At 31.3% G+C, this 15,817-nt stretch overlaps 1 protein-coding gene across 3 annotated transcripts in view; it reads right to left on the bottom strand.

Annotated features, from left to right (window-relative positions):
• The window catches only part of LOC124365959 (diuretic hormone receptor-like), a 55,771-nt gene that overhangs the window by 10,535 nt on the left and 29,419 nt on the right, over positions 1-15,817 (bottom strand). The window contains exons 2-8 of one of the 3 annotated variants that reach the window (XM_046822110.1): positions 14,110-14,148; positions 5,192-5,265; positions 3,840-4,020; positions 2,558-2,756; positions 1,024-1,117; positions 830-923; positions 358-438 (exon numbers count right to left, since the gene is read on the bottom strand). In XM_046822110.1, coding sequence (XP_046678066.1) covers positions 358-438; positions 830-923; positions 1,024-1,117; positions 2,558-2,756; positions 3,840-4,020; positions 5,192-5,257 — 715 coding nt within the window. In that variant the 5' untranslated portion in view covers positions 5,258-5,265; positions 14,110-14,148. Of the gene's footprint in view, positions 1-357; positions 439-829; positions 924-1,023; positions 1,118-2,557; positions 2,757-3,839; positions 4,021-5,191; positions 5,266-5,712; positions 5,868-14,109; positions 14,149-15,817 lie in introns of those variants that run through there. The other 2 variants (XM_046822112.1, XM_046822111.1) reach the window with 2 other exon arrangements.

Here is a 15,817-nt window from a genome sequence, read left to right as displayed (position 1 = left end):
AAAACCTAATGTTGCTTATATACAAATAATTTTTTTTCCTGACAAATATTTAAGTTTTTTTTAGATTTCGTAAGGGCAGGCTTATTAAATGGACAGACAGAAATTAGTGTCTTTAGCCCGTTGAGAAATGCACCTCAAGTCGTTAACACTCAGCCAATAACAAATGTGGACCCTGCGCTAACAGGATGGCGATATAATAAAGATTTTGAGTTTTTAGAAGTAGTATAGTAGACACTAATTCCCACATACACTGACATAAGATGCTAAGAGTGTTTCAGTAATAAAATACTAGTCAATGACTCCAACAGATGACGTCATTAGGAATTAAGGTGTTATTGAGCAATAGTAGACACTAACCCCAACCGATGATGACGTAAGCTCTAAGTTTGATGTTATCCCTTGTGAACGTTACGACAACAAGTGTGTACAGGTACAGACCTGCAATATAAACATTTATATTTAGTAGTACAAGTTGTTTAGGAATTAATATAGAACATGCAATTAAAGTTATCAGTTAAAAACAAGGCAATGCGAGTACATGCTAGCTCACTATGAAGAATTAGTTTCTTGTTCCTTGCTTCCGTATAGCAAAGCATAAAGAGGGTCTACACTCTACAAATATAAACAAACATGATTGAACAAGCCAGAGTTTGCTGTCTACTTGCACAAAGTTTTTGATTGCACTTTGGAGGGACTACAGAATAAAAATATATTTGAATGTATTTATCTAATTATTAATGGTGCTTAAACAATAAATCTATTATGCGTATTTATTAATACTAATGAGTTTTATTAACATTTATTAAGCTAGAAAAAGATTTACACTCACCTTCAACCAACATCCAGAAGAAGTTTGTTAGGTAACAGTAATGGAGAAGAAGAATGAGCAAAACACAGGCAGTTAGATCCATCTGTACAGTCATCTAAAACAGCGATGAAGATGTTGTAAAGGATAAATAATATTTTGAACAAACGACACACTATGTTTTGTGAAGTAATTAATAACATCAATCTTTGGCTTACCTGTACTATGATAGTGACAATCCACATGAAGTCAGCCAGGATGTAAGTGAACATGAGATTGGTGTGGATTGTGTTCCTGAGGCACCGCAGGTCCCTGCAACCCACATATTAGTAGTTATCTATTATATTAGGCAATGATCTTCGTTTATTATTTTATAATAAAGAGAGGCCAAACGCCTTAAAGCATTTTTTGTCTTTCCTCATTTCCAGTGGCCTAATGGAGGGTCTTATGAAACAAAACAAGGGTTGATTAAGTAAAAGATCGATTCAGAAAACAGATAAAATTTACAGAAAATGTTATTTTTATGGAATGTATGATGATAGTAAAGATTGTGTGATTCTTCGTCATTGAGAACTTCAACATTACAGCTTTAGGTAGTGCCTGACCTAATGTATCTACACGCCTATTTTGTCTTCTAGAACCACTCCTTTTTCCTAACAGATCCGGCAGATTTTGTGGAAACTCTGATCTTCTGGAACTTCTGCAATCTCTAAAGTCGAACGAATGGTTACTGGGAGCTTTTAGGGAGCTTATCACCATTAAAAGCTTTCAGCCTATTAAAATCATTAGCTTCTAAAATCCATATAGATTGTTGCTACATAAGACTATAGAACCTTAAATGTGGAATACAATGAACTCTCGCTTTCCGAGTTCCTGAGAAGTTTGTATATATTCAGATATTACATTGTATTGTATATTAACGGTTGAAGTTCTTGGTATAAATTTCTTTATTCTCCCTATCGTGTAAAGTTTTATTTCACTTAATATTTTTGAAGTTATAATTCTTGTAGCGTCTGGGGTATTCAAGAATAAACATAATTCCGTCCTTATCCATTGAAGGATTACTAAAACAACCGTAGCTTAGTATTTTCCAATACATTGTATAAACAAATTTCATAAAAACTGATAACATATAAGCCATTAAGTTTAATTTTTTAATTGAAACGCAATGCTCATGGTTATAACTGTAAATATTATACCTAAAGATAAGTCAACATGCAAAAGTATGTAAATATTTTTAAAATCCAAATTAAAGGGATTAGGCAGTCATTGCAACAAGAAGGAATTGTCTTTGGAATAAATTCAAGTAAATGTGAAGTATCCTATCTACAATATATATATATATAAATGTTTACATACTTTTGCATTATATATATATATATATATAGTATAAAGTTTATCTAAATTTGTTACAGTTGACATTAAATTACAGTATAGAATAGAAGGTCCTGTGAAACAAGTATTAAAAATTTTAAAAAGCTATTTTAATATTTTAAAATAATATTTTAATGTACATCATGATTGGGATTACATTTAACTATTGAAGTTAAAGTATACCTGCACTTAGATATTTTCTACAGATAATACATCGATTCTGCCAAGAGAGCGCTCTGCGCGTATAACCGTTAATGCGTATTACTAACGGCATTGCCACATTGTTTATAGCTGCTACCCATGCCTGAGACATGAAATTAACACAAAAGGTCTTTCACGTTCGATGCATTTATCAGTGTGAAAGACTTTTGCCCTCACTTGAAGTATACGAATATCCAGACTGCCACACCGAGAGCCACCAGAGACATGGTGTGACCGCCAAAGTAGAGGATGGTGGACACCTCGATGCCCTGTCCCTCCTGCAGCTCCTCCCCCATATCCATGAGGTTGCTGCAAGCCGTGTAGTCGCTATAATTGTCCCAATCCCCAGACTCGTGGCACCATCTGCTTGCATTCTCTGAGAAAATTATAGAAGTAATAACAGGATGAAATGTTTTTTGTAATTATTATTTTTAATTTCTTGTAATTATTGTTAGTGATATATAACACTTATAGTTAAAAGTATTTTCTCATAATACGGAATAAAACGGCACAAACTTATATTTTAAAATTTTTGGGTATCAAATATTAAATTTTTGTATTTGAAAGTAATTTTCAAGTATATAAATAAAGAAATTTTCCTTATTTATTTAGTTTTTCTTTTTTTCAGAAAGTTGCCTTTTCAAATAAAATGTCTTTTTTCTAAAAAGCTTAAAAATGTTTAGTTAACATTTTAATTAAGAATTATTTTCACATGTTCTTTTAATATAGGATATATTTTATTATTTTCATTGGAATTTAAAACTCAATTTAAGGTTATAAAAATACAAAACCAAAAATAAAATATAGGCAACAAATCTATTGCATTATTTTATAATTGTTACAGAGCTATGAGAAAATAAGTAGTTTCAACAAATATAACTAAATAAATTTGGACAATTTGGATTTAATTTTCTTTAAACTTTAACGTGAACAGCTATTACTCAGGCTTCAGAAAAATTCTCAACCTTGAAAAAGAGTAACCAAATTTACAGTAATAATTTGTAGATTTGAAAAAATATGTTTTATACAAAACAGTAATCTTAACATAAAATTAACTTTACTTGTACTTTTGTCTTATAGTTATTGAAAAACTATATGCGCATTTTGATAAAAACTCTAAATTTAAGATTTTAATATGTATCCAGTAATAATAGCTCCAAAAATTTAGTTTACATATAAAGTCATTTATTCTTTTTAAATTTCTTCTGGTTTTCAATGCTTTTATTTAATAAAGCATTTATTTGACTTGACCAAACAGACTGTACGCAATCATTAATTAAGAAATAAAAGCTAAATTATTAATTTTAAATCAAATTTATTTGTTAAGAGTGTTTGCAAAATCTTGTCACAAGTAGTCAGTTATGCTTTATTATATAATATAGATTTAAAACTTAGATCTTTATCGAATACTTTCCACTGCAATGTTTCACAGTTTACAAAGAGAAAGAAGAGAACTCACTGGTAGTATCGTACTGAATCCCGTTGAGTTCGGCGAAGCAGGGAAGTCGTGCAAGGGTACCGGGTTGGGTAGGGGGCCAACACAGCAGCTTGTCCCATGTACGGTGACACAGGAGCGGAGGACGGGTCTGTTGGGTGCGGTGTTCTTCCTCGAGTCCCTGGGCCACCAAACATTCGAGTTCCTAGGCATAAAGTAATCAATTGTAACTGTCACATCATGAGACTGTACATATTAGCGGTGGAGGTCCAATGCAGAAGCTTTCCCGAGACTGTGACAAAAGAGCAGAATATAGGTTTGTTGGAAGCGTAGTTCTTCCTCAAGCCCCCGGGCTACCTAGTATTCAAAATCCTAGGCTTAAAGTTATCAATAATTCTAACTTTCAGATCATAAGACTGTACAGTGGTATATTTAGGGTATGAAGATCAACGCATCATCATTCGTCTGATGATGATACAGTAGCGGTGGTCGGGCATATTCTTCAAACACAATCATGTTTCTATGGGTGGTAGAGGTATACGACTAACACAGCAGGTTTTATCATGCACGGTGACACAGTAGCGGAGGATGGGTTTGTGGTGACCTATTGTATTTATTTTTAAATGCATTAATCACATTGCTTTAGTAGAAAGTAAACTGCTTTAATTTCGATATTCTAATCTGGTTTCTTAAATACAACATGTTTTATTTAAATCATTTTCTGTATTAAACATTATTTTTATACTCAATGGTTATTTTGAAATCAAAATTTCACTGATAGATGTAAAATTTGACACACGGAAAATATGCGGAATGGTCGAAACTACAAATATTAAGGACAATGGCACGTAAATTAATCTTGATTGGGAAATCAAACAAATACAAAGGCTGACGCTGTGTGATAGAGTACTATTTTTTAGTAAATATATTACTATGGAAAGAATACCAATTTCCAACAGCAAATATTCTATGAATTTTATTCTGAAGATTTGTACATATATTATGTTAAAGTAGGAGAATATATCGTAAGTATTGATATAAATTACTATACACCGTTATCGCTTACACGTCGTACCGCAAGTTCCTATAAATAGTTACCTCTACATGCATAAGATAAGTTATTTTATATCCTATATTTATTTGAATCTTAAATGGTACACTGCAACTCCTAGATATGTTCCAAAAGGATTGAGATATCTATGTACAACTTTTACCATACTTATTAAATACTCTTTTAGATTCTTTGAGTGATAAAGCAAATTTTCCCCCTTTTTTATATACCTATAAATGATATACCGACAAGTACTTTATATACCACATATTGTAATCTTTTATGTAACATAGATACTTTTTGTTTATATTATATGCATATTTACCTCTTTTGTGAACGCATGAGACTCATTAAGTATCTTTGCGAGGAGGGCATCTTCGTCCATCCTCATCTCATGGCCTGAAACATAACACGTTGTACGCAAAGTTTGCTTAGATTTGAAAGTTAATAAATCCATCCTAATTATTAAAATTAATTTTCTCAGTGACAATTTAACGAGGTACTTTAATTCATTATTTTACGTCAAACTTCAAAACCTTTTACGTACAACTATAACTGATGGAAAACGATTTGTTTTATATTAAATATTTATTTTAGTACTACATGCTGAAATGTTGTGAGAAAGTACCTGTACGCTACTACTATAAAAATCAAACAAAACCTTTTTACTTTCTACTAAATATTTATTTACTGATTATACAGTACACAGTACAAGAACAGAGAAGACTATAACTAAACAATAAATGTTTTTGTGAAAGAAATATACCCAAAATACAATAAAATGCAAATTCCTCCTTTTTTTGGAGAGAATACTATCTGGGTGATAAGTTTAAAACTAGTGCATACCTGCAACACAAGTAAAGTCGCAATTGTTGACCTTTACCCTCAGTCAAATGACATATCTGTAGTTAGACAGCTTATTACTACTTAACTCATACTCACAGTGTTGCTACTGTACTATTTCAGTAGATTAGATAATGGAGAGGCAATATACACTTATCTTGTCTTGTTTGAACTCAACTACTATCACCTTTCATTCGATGCGGTGACAATTTACGTTTGTGTACAATTTAATAAATATTTAATCGGTGTTGTACAGAAAATATATAAAAAAGATTCTTTTTTTATCTGTGTATGGTATTGTACGGTATAAAATATTTCATATTATTAAAAACATGTAATCGAATTTCTTAAATGTGCTTTCACTCCAAGGGATTTGGCTGGAAGTGAACATTTTTATATTTAAACGGGCAATCATTATAGCAATTAGGAAATCGCAGAATGAATAATTTGTAATGTATTATAATTAAATTATGGGTGTAAAGTTAAACACACATATACGGGTGTTTAAATTGATATTTGTATTTAAAACCACATTTTTAAATTTCTATTTTAGTGTGTCGTTTTATAGATTCCTACGATGGAATATTTTAGGCGAAATTCCCGTTTCATGTTAAGTATATTTTAAAAAATTTCTGTTACATTCTACAACTAATCAGAGTCACCAGTAATTTGAGATCGCTGACTCCCTCTTACATTACTTTCCATCATCTGTGCAGATTTTGATAACTCAATTGCTACTCACTTGAGTTTCTGGGCCTTATTTAGATAAAGACGCCACACACTATATTACTATCATACAATATTTAAAGACGTCACTTATGCATAAAAAACATTGCATTCGTATTTTATATTTGGTTTTTATGAATTCATGCTACATGTTGCATGCCATATCATTTTTTATGTACGAGTTGTTAAGATGTGTAGAACGTAAGTAACTTATGGGAAGATAAAAATGGAAATCCAGGTTAGTTCAATTCATAACCTCCATAATCAAAGGATAATATCATAAAGTATATTAGATTAGTATTTAATAATAACAAAGGTATCTAGCAATCCACTTTCATGTTTTTATTATCTAAACGTGATACTTTTAAAGTGGCTGTAACGTTTGTATAATTATCTAGTATAAGTATTTTGTTTCTCTCAGGAAATTTTTACTAATTGCAAGTGTTCTCTTAATATATATGAAACAAGTGGGTAATAATTAAATGGGTTTAAGTTGAAAGTAATTTCGAATTTACAGTTTGTAGGCTATATTAAATCAAAATTCAATATTGTCATCCCCCATTGGCATTTTAAATATAATGTAAAATAAAACAGAAACAGTCATTAGTGTTATATTTATGATATAAAATGGTTGTTGAAAAAGTAATATAAGTAATTTAAAATACAGAATGACCTGATTTTAAAACTTAATATCTATTGTTAAAAATGTACTACAAAAATAATATTTATTGCAAAATACTCACAAAATCTTAAATTTTTAGGTTCATTTTCCAACAGGATGGAGCTCCGCCTCACAATAATGTTCGGCAGCTTCTCAACAACACTCTGCCCCACCGCTGGATAGGGCGCACGGGACCTCGAGACAATGCCCTTCATTCTTGGCCTCCAAGATCACCAGATTTGTCCCCATACGAATTTTTCCTTGTGGGGATATGTGAAGAAAAAATTGTTTGGTCCCCCTCTAACTCATGACATCGAAGAACTAAAGAACAAAATAACTGTCGCAATAAGGTCTGTGAACGCAGATAAGTTGTGTAAGGTTTATGAGGAACTTTGCTATCGTCTGGATGTTGTTCGTGCTGCTGCTGGTGGACATATAGAACATTTATAATAACATATCTAAATCTTTAAGATTTTGTGAATATTTTTCAATAAATATTATTTTTGTAATACATTTTTAGCAATAGATATTGAGTTTTAAAATCAGGTCATTCATTTTGATGCACACTGTACATTTATTTTATATGACTACACGATAAGTTCTACACTATAAAATATTAAAAATAGCCTTATATTTTATATCAAATATCTATAGTTTTTTTATTATCATTTTATACAAGAAGTGTTAATTTGATACTGATTATAACGATATAAAAATCTTAAAATGATTCCTAATGAGGTAACTACCTAAGCAGTGAACTGTAACGACGGATATCCAACTACGAAGCGAAGTGAACCGAAACCTGTAACGATCCTACTCTTATATCAATATCGTTATGTGACCATTATAATGTTAGAATCGAGCTCCACATGTACAGTCTTAGAAACAGCCTCGTTTCGTACGAAGAATAAGAAAATCCAAAACCAATTTAAGTTTAGTTTTTTTATTAATTTGTAACTACATTATTTATATTTGAAAATAATATAGAATTATAAACGAATGTGTTAATATAATATTTTGTACTAATAATTAACATTTTACGAACCATATGCACATGACACTATCTAATAAAGTAAATAAATTCAAACCATAAAGATAATTTCCATAATATTCTGGTCTTTGATTTACATTTATTTCTAATAATTTCCTTTATTTTGTTTCAGGTTTGTGCTTTAGATGTTTAGACTATTTTGACTTCGACAAATGTGTAATTTATATTTATTTTGTACTGAGTGTTTCTACTTTTAAATATTATTATAATTATGGTTCATCACCCGTCATAACAAAATGTCACCAAAAGAAACCACTATTTTACCTACTATGATATCTTAAACATCAAGCAGTTCTTGTTATTTTTTTTTTTTTTTTTTTATGAAAAGTGGCTTTCAATCATATTATTCCATCAAAAAAAATTTATTTTATAGAAAATAGTGTATTCGACTAAGAAGAGCTCCTCCTTCAATGGAATTTTTTCATCCTTTTTAATTGATTTTAACTTACTTGTATAGACTCTATACACCACTAATGTATTTAAAACGATACTTCTTTGGGCACAAAGTATTGTGCAAGAAAACTTAATAATAAACTAATGACATCCCTGGTAAGTGAACTATAGGTATCGAACTAACAACTGTTATTGAATATCAAAATGGAGTACTGAGGAAATATTAAATATAATTTCCAAAAAACGTGTCAGCTTATAGTTCAAAACTAGTTTTTATTTCCGAAACGTTTTCCATTATAAACTAATTCACATAGTCACTACAATAAAATAGAATCCAGTACAATAAGTTTAATTCCTGTTATTCATGGAACGATAGACCAAAACCACAGAAGGACTCAAAGCTATGATTGTAATAACAGATCTACATTGCGGCATTGTAATAGCAGAGGAATATTGGCTTTCATTGTGTAACTGCCATTGGGCAAATACAATAATTGTCATCTGTGAGGGTCATCATGAGTTGCCCACATTACTAAAGGAGATGTACATTCGGTACAAACAAGCACATTGCACACAGCAAATATTTTGAGAAATTTTACCCTTATTGAAATCAAGTAATGATCAAATACTGGCTGTGCATGAGCAAAAGTTAAGCCCATCACTAAAGGTGATAGACATAACTAATTTATATCTGACAGCCCGAAAGATAAATCGAATGCGAAATGATAATTAGATTTAGCATGTATTTAAATTTAATATAAGCAACATTGAGTTCAATTAAAGTGTATATGTCACTTCACGTGATTTGGCTGGGCACTAGCGAATATTCGTAGAATGGTCTCACGGGCAACCATAATGACCATTTATTTAACATCTTAGTTTAAATAAATGTACAAACAAACTGATTATAATCATATGACGTTTTCAAATGTGACATAGTAACACATTTCTTATTGGAATAAGTTTGGCTTGAAATTATACAGATATATAACATAACCAGCGTCCCAGTATTATACAATACAACACGTTTGATATGATTAGAATTGTTTTCACAAACGGTACATGATTACATAACATACAGAGTGAGAGTTTTAAGTCCCTTCCCCCTACTTTTTTTTAAACCGTATAAGTTAGGAGGTTTAAACTCCCGTACATATTCGTTAGACCTAAATATCTTGTTTTTCATGGGTTCATTGACTCTCCACCTCCAATGGGGGACGGTCCACGAGGAGTAAGCCGAGATTCTTAAATGTAAGCATAGGTTGATATGCACATCAAATTAAAGGTCTCTGTAAGTAGAATACAATGCCGCAAACCGGACCTCAAAAGGTTCATCCTAATGAAAATTACAGGGTGTTAAAATGTACAAAATAGTAATGTGTTATTATCTGCGTTTTATCGCGCACTTTTTTAAAAGTTCATTTCAAAAACAATTTTTATATTGCTGTTTATTCTTTAAAAGAAACTTTATTTTGTTGTGTGTTTAATGATTTTAAGGGATCATTGGAAGTCCGAGATCTTGGAGTTAACTAAAGGATTTAATAAGAAGTCGATCATGTGTTGTGTCGCCTTGTAAGTATTTTATTTAAAGAATTGTTGTCTTACAAAGGTTTTAGACCCATTTATTTTTATTTCAACAGCGATTCCCGGTTCTAATATTGTACGATTCCGATACTAGTAGGTTGTTACTTACCCTTTTATTGTAGTAGATGCTCAAAACCGATTGCCTGTTACTTCCTGACAGTAGTATAGTCTGTTAACAAATTCACCTCCTTACACGGGTTAGGATTTCTAGGGTTACCTTCCTGCAGGCCTCAGTAATTCTGTTCCGAAGATCTTCCACACATGCGACTGGTGTACAATAAAATCACAGACTTCAAGTGTCCCCCACAAAAAAAAATCCAGTGGGTTCAAGTCAGGGGATCGTGCCGGCCATTCTATTGCCCCGCGTCGTCCTATCCACTTCTCACGAAAATGTACCTTAAGGTAACTACGAACATTAACATCGTAGTGTGGAGGAGCACCGTCCTGCTGGAACCTTACTTCTTCTCGATTAAACTCCCCACCATTAGTGCGAATTGTATTTTCTATTAATGGATGAATATTATTTTGGAGCATATGTAAATAACTTTCTCCATTTCAATTTCCATCAATAACAGTGGTCCAATCACGTGGTTACCAAAGAGACCTGCCCAAACATTTACTTTCTAGGGATACTGGGTATGATGTTCTCTGTGAACATGGGGATTAGAGTTATCCCAGTATCGGCAGTTGTGTCTATTCACTAAACCATTTACGTAAAATGTACTCTCGTCACTAAAGCAGATATTATTTACGGTTGTTGGATTTGCTATAATTAGTCTTTCCATAGTTTTACAGAACTGCAATCTTCTGTGCGGGTCATCTTCATTTAATGCGTGATGTAGCATAATTTTGTAGGGATGAAATTTGTGCTTCTTCAGTGTAGTTATTTGCTTTGCGTTGTGATACCCCGATATTGTCTGCTATTTGTCTCGAAGAGGTTTGAGGATTTTCCACAACTGTACAAAGAACCTCAAAATCAACTTCTTATGACAAAGGAGGATGGCCTGAACGTTTTGCATCAGTAACGCTACCATCTCTCTAAATTTTGTTATTAACTGCCTTAAAATAGGTTCTGCTAACAGGTCTTTCTGGATGGTTTTCATTAAATCGTCTCATTGTTTTTCGTGGTAATTATTCCCAGAAGCACCAAAAATAAACACCATGTCAGCTTTTTCTTGAAGAGTGCGAGACATTTTTCTAACTTTAAAACAGCACTAAAACTAACAAGGTCAGTAGCCACACTGCAACTAACAAGGTCAGATACTTAATGGCCCAAGTAACTGAAACCAAACATAACAAGTCTCTGGGAATACCCAGATAACAAACAACTTTCACTTTTACAACGACACAGGGACTATGTCAAAGATTACATTTAAAAATGCAGACCACAGATTCTGTACAAAAATTATTATTAACAAAATTAATGAACTATCCTTTTTTAATTCAGATTGTAGCACCGTTTCCAACGTTAAAAGGCAATGTTAAACGACACATCACATGACCGACTTCTTATTAAATCCTTTAGTTAACTCCTAGATCTCGGACTTCCATGATCCCTTAAAATCATTAAACACAACAAAAAGTTTCTTTTAAAAGAATAAACAGCAATATAAAAATTGTTTTGAAATGAACTTTTAAAAAGTTTGCGCGATAAAAACGCAGATAATAGCACATTACTATTTTGTACATTTTAACGCCCTGTAATTTTCATTAGAATGAACCTTTTGAGGTCCGGTTTGCAGCATTGTATTCTACTTACAGAGACCTTTAATTTGATGTGCATATCAACCTATGCTTACATTTAAGAATCTCGGCTTACTCCTCGTGGACCGTCCCCCATTGGAGGTGGAGAGTCAATGAACCCATGAAAAACAAGATATTTAGGTCTAAAACGAATATGTACGGAGTTTAAACCTCCTAACTTATACGGTTTAAAAAAAAAAGTAGGGGGGAAGGGACTTAAAACTCACCCTGTATAATTATTTCCCTCTGGTAAATATCATTAGGTAGTTTCTGTATGACATGATATCAAATAATTGTTTTGTTTACTCAGAAATATGATTGAAAACAATCTAATAAAACTGTTCAATGCTTATAGGGAGGATACGATAATTGAGAGGTGAGCCCGACCATAAGATCTGTCACTGCGCGAGTGCGCGTGCGAGAGCTAACTATTAATCATCAGGAATAATAAAGAACAAGAAAGGAAAGTTATTCTTGTCACAACTGGGTCAACAAGGGGAGATGTTAGACTTCTAATGACATGTCCATGTCTTCCAATCGATACCGAACAACTTCATTGGAGAACTGTTATTTATCCTTCGACATCTGTTAGGAGCATACTTTTAATACAAGGATGCTCTTATCTAATTTTTTTTAAGTTTTTATATACACAGTTTCAATGTTCGTGTATTATTATCAACAACATTTTTCATTTTATTACCTTGGTTTATTTACAGTAAAAAATATTGGAATAATTTTCTTTCACTTCTTTATATCCATTTATCTGTTACAAATGGCTTTTATTTTAGCAACTTTCAGTAGTTTTTTACAATTTTTAGATTTACCTATTCCTTTTAATTTTTTATGCTATGCCTTTGAATACGTCCTAGAAATATACGTATTACTTTTGATATTTTAATTAATCATAATTAAGCGACACAATTGAGTTCGATGTTATATCCTCTCATCGCTGAACAAACTTCCTTCTCGTGTTTTCTACGCATATCGCTAAGTGTTTAATAAATGATTCACATTTATATTGTATAAGTAAATATAAATGGATTTACTCATAACATTAAAACATTTTTACAGCCCACGGTCTTTTTATTACTACACAAACGTGAGTCAAATGACAAAGAAAAACTCTAAAAAAAGAATGTCTGTAAAAATTCTTTGTCCCTCCAGAATAAGAAGTGTAAAATACGACTTACCTATATAAATTAAATTATTAATCCATCTTATTTTTTGACAAATTTAAGTTGCCTTTTAGGACCAGTTTGTTAAGATAACATTAAGTGGATGTAATAAAACACCACAGAATATCAAACCACTATTGATTCTATCAGTGTAGGCTACATGTGCATTAGTACCGGTTATATGGAAGTATTTTCTGATTGGGACGCGGCCTCCCACAATCATCCTTCTAGTGAAACTAAGTTAGGTTGTTTTATTAGCTAAACTCTTTATTGTTGATCTATGTATTAACTTTACACGGCAAAGAGACTAATCAGGTGACTGACTTATTATATAAGATTCTTAAACGCTTTTTGAGCAAACTCTAGTTCTTTATATCTATGATATTAAATATAGTAAATTGGCATTAGTAAAACTGTTACACACCTAGATTGGCCTGAATTGATAAATCAGGAGAGGGGTCACAAAAAATTTATACTGGGTTGTACATTGAATATACTCAGTATCTGTGACTATCCTAAATTTTAAATCTATAAGGGAAATATCAAGGCACTGTGTATACTGCTTGAAAATTCCAACAAATTATCAGAGTTGCGCTATAATTTACGTTATACAGGATAGAATCGGTGTAGGGAAATAGAAAGTTAACAAAAGATAGATGATAAGAAAATACATTTTCATAAAATTTTATAAATACAATATTTTGCACTGTTACTGAAACCAATATTAAACTCTTATAGAATTTTACAGCTTCATCTAATTAAGACTACCTGTCGGTACTTAGGTTGCAGCAAAGCACATAAATAAGAATAACGTCCTTGCATTTTAGATGCTACAGTGGAATTTACGTTTGGTATATGGAACTATAGGTTAATATTTTTACGGCTGATAGTTTTATTTATTCTCAAGAATATTTTTTCTTGGTTGAATTTATTAATGATACTCTTTTAAGAGTAAGTATAAGTTATTCTTGTCACAACTGGGTCAACAAGGGGAGATGTTAGACTTCTAATGACATGTCCATGTCTTCCAATCGATACCGAACATCTCTTATATGATTACTACTTACTTAGACAACTTCTTCATAACTTGTTTTGTTACAGGTTTTCTGAAACAAAATTTTAAATACAATTTTATATTTATTCTCAAACATTAATTATTAAAATATGTTCTGGGTTTAATCATAAGATATACTAAGGTTTTATACACTTTTTACCAAATAATATTTCTGTCAAAACCATAATTACATAAAAATTTAAAATTGGACTTAAACTCACTGATATCATATGTAGTTGCCCTTTAACTTAACGTATCTTTTGTTTTATTTTTTGATTAGTGACAGAAAGCATTGTTCATGCAGTAAAGATTCGCAACCAGTTATTTCCTTTTCTCATAAATACCCCAAAATATTGCTGACCCTTTCTACGCGAGGAGAAAGAACGCTACTTTCACAGATGGTATTTCGAAACGGACGTACTTAGCCGTTTACTCAACAATCTCTCATGGAATATAAATAATTCTGTAGATAAACCCTTCCTAATATTTTATATATTTATATGTACTGAAAGATAAATCTATAAAAAGTGGAATACTGTTTGATAATACACCAGTTTTACCGGCAACAATATATTATTTAGACTCCGACGGAAACAAGACACAAAATTTACATTTAAATATATTTTACAAGCATCAAGGCAGTATGGGAATATATTCTGGCTATTTACACCAGCAATACAAATTGTAAAATCGTATTTCCCTAATTTAAAAAATAGTACTAAAAACACACAACTGCCTGAAATATATGTATAGTCTATAGTACTATATTATTAAGTGTATGAAACGTAATTATTTTCTAAATATAAAAAGAAATTCATTTGAAATAAAAAAAAAAAAAAAAACAAAGAAGTGAAATAGGATTAGTAAACCTAAAATTTGGATTTATATCCTCAAGATCCTAATTTTATACTGATTTGGTTTGTTCCTTGATGGAAATTGAACCGTAAGATTATAATTTCGAGACAATTATGCCCGCCATATTTATGCATCGGTATTACTCATTGCGTATTATAAACTTGTATTTATGAATTTTTTACTTGTATGCACAAACTATATAGTGGAAATGGTTTATTTGTGATTATTTAGTGAAATTCATAGGCCTGTAGGCTAAATTTGTGATATAAAAATCAGTAAACCTAGTACTATTTAAACCATTAAATTTTATTTGTTGAACACTATGAATGACCTAGTATGTTTTAGTATATATATATATATATATATATATATATATATATATATATATATATATATATATATATAAAGTGTTCCAAAATAAAAACAAAAATTCTCTTTTGTACACTCGTTAGTGTAAATGTTTATTAACTAACGATGTGTCTCTTTTTAGCTGCACACAGTAAAACTCAGAGATACTTGAAACGTGCATACTTCAAGCCGAGCGTGGTCGTTAAAAAGCAGCTCATTAAATCTTCTTTTTATCATCCACAAATCTTTGCATAAATATCAGTGAATAGTAGCATTTATTTTGTATTTAATTTTTCGGTTACCTTTGAAATATTTGCACAGGTTTGGTAAAATGTGTTGAACTTAAATTTTGGTGCCAATTTAAATGTTCAGAGCATTACACCTACTTAATTATCAAACAATTACATGTTAATTACATGTTCTCTTAGCAGTTATTTGTAAATGTCCCGTTCCTGATTCACTTCAAATAAAAAAATATATCACACCGTCACTGTAAATTGTTGAGGACTCGACAAGGA

Source organism: Homalodisca vitripennis, chromosome 7, assembly GCF_021130785.1.
Source record: "Homalodisca vitripennis isolate AUS2020 chromosome 7, UT_GWSS_2.1, whole genome shotgun sequence".
Taxonomy (NCBI): domain Eukaryota; kingdom Metazoa; phylum Arthropoda; class Insecta; order Hemiptera; family Cicadellidae; genus Homalodisca; species Homalodisca vitripennis.
Note: the sequence above shows the minus strand (reverse complement) of the source record. Positions and strands in the feature narration are given on the sequence as shown.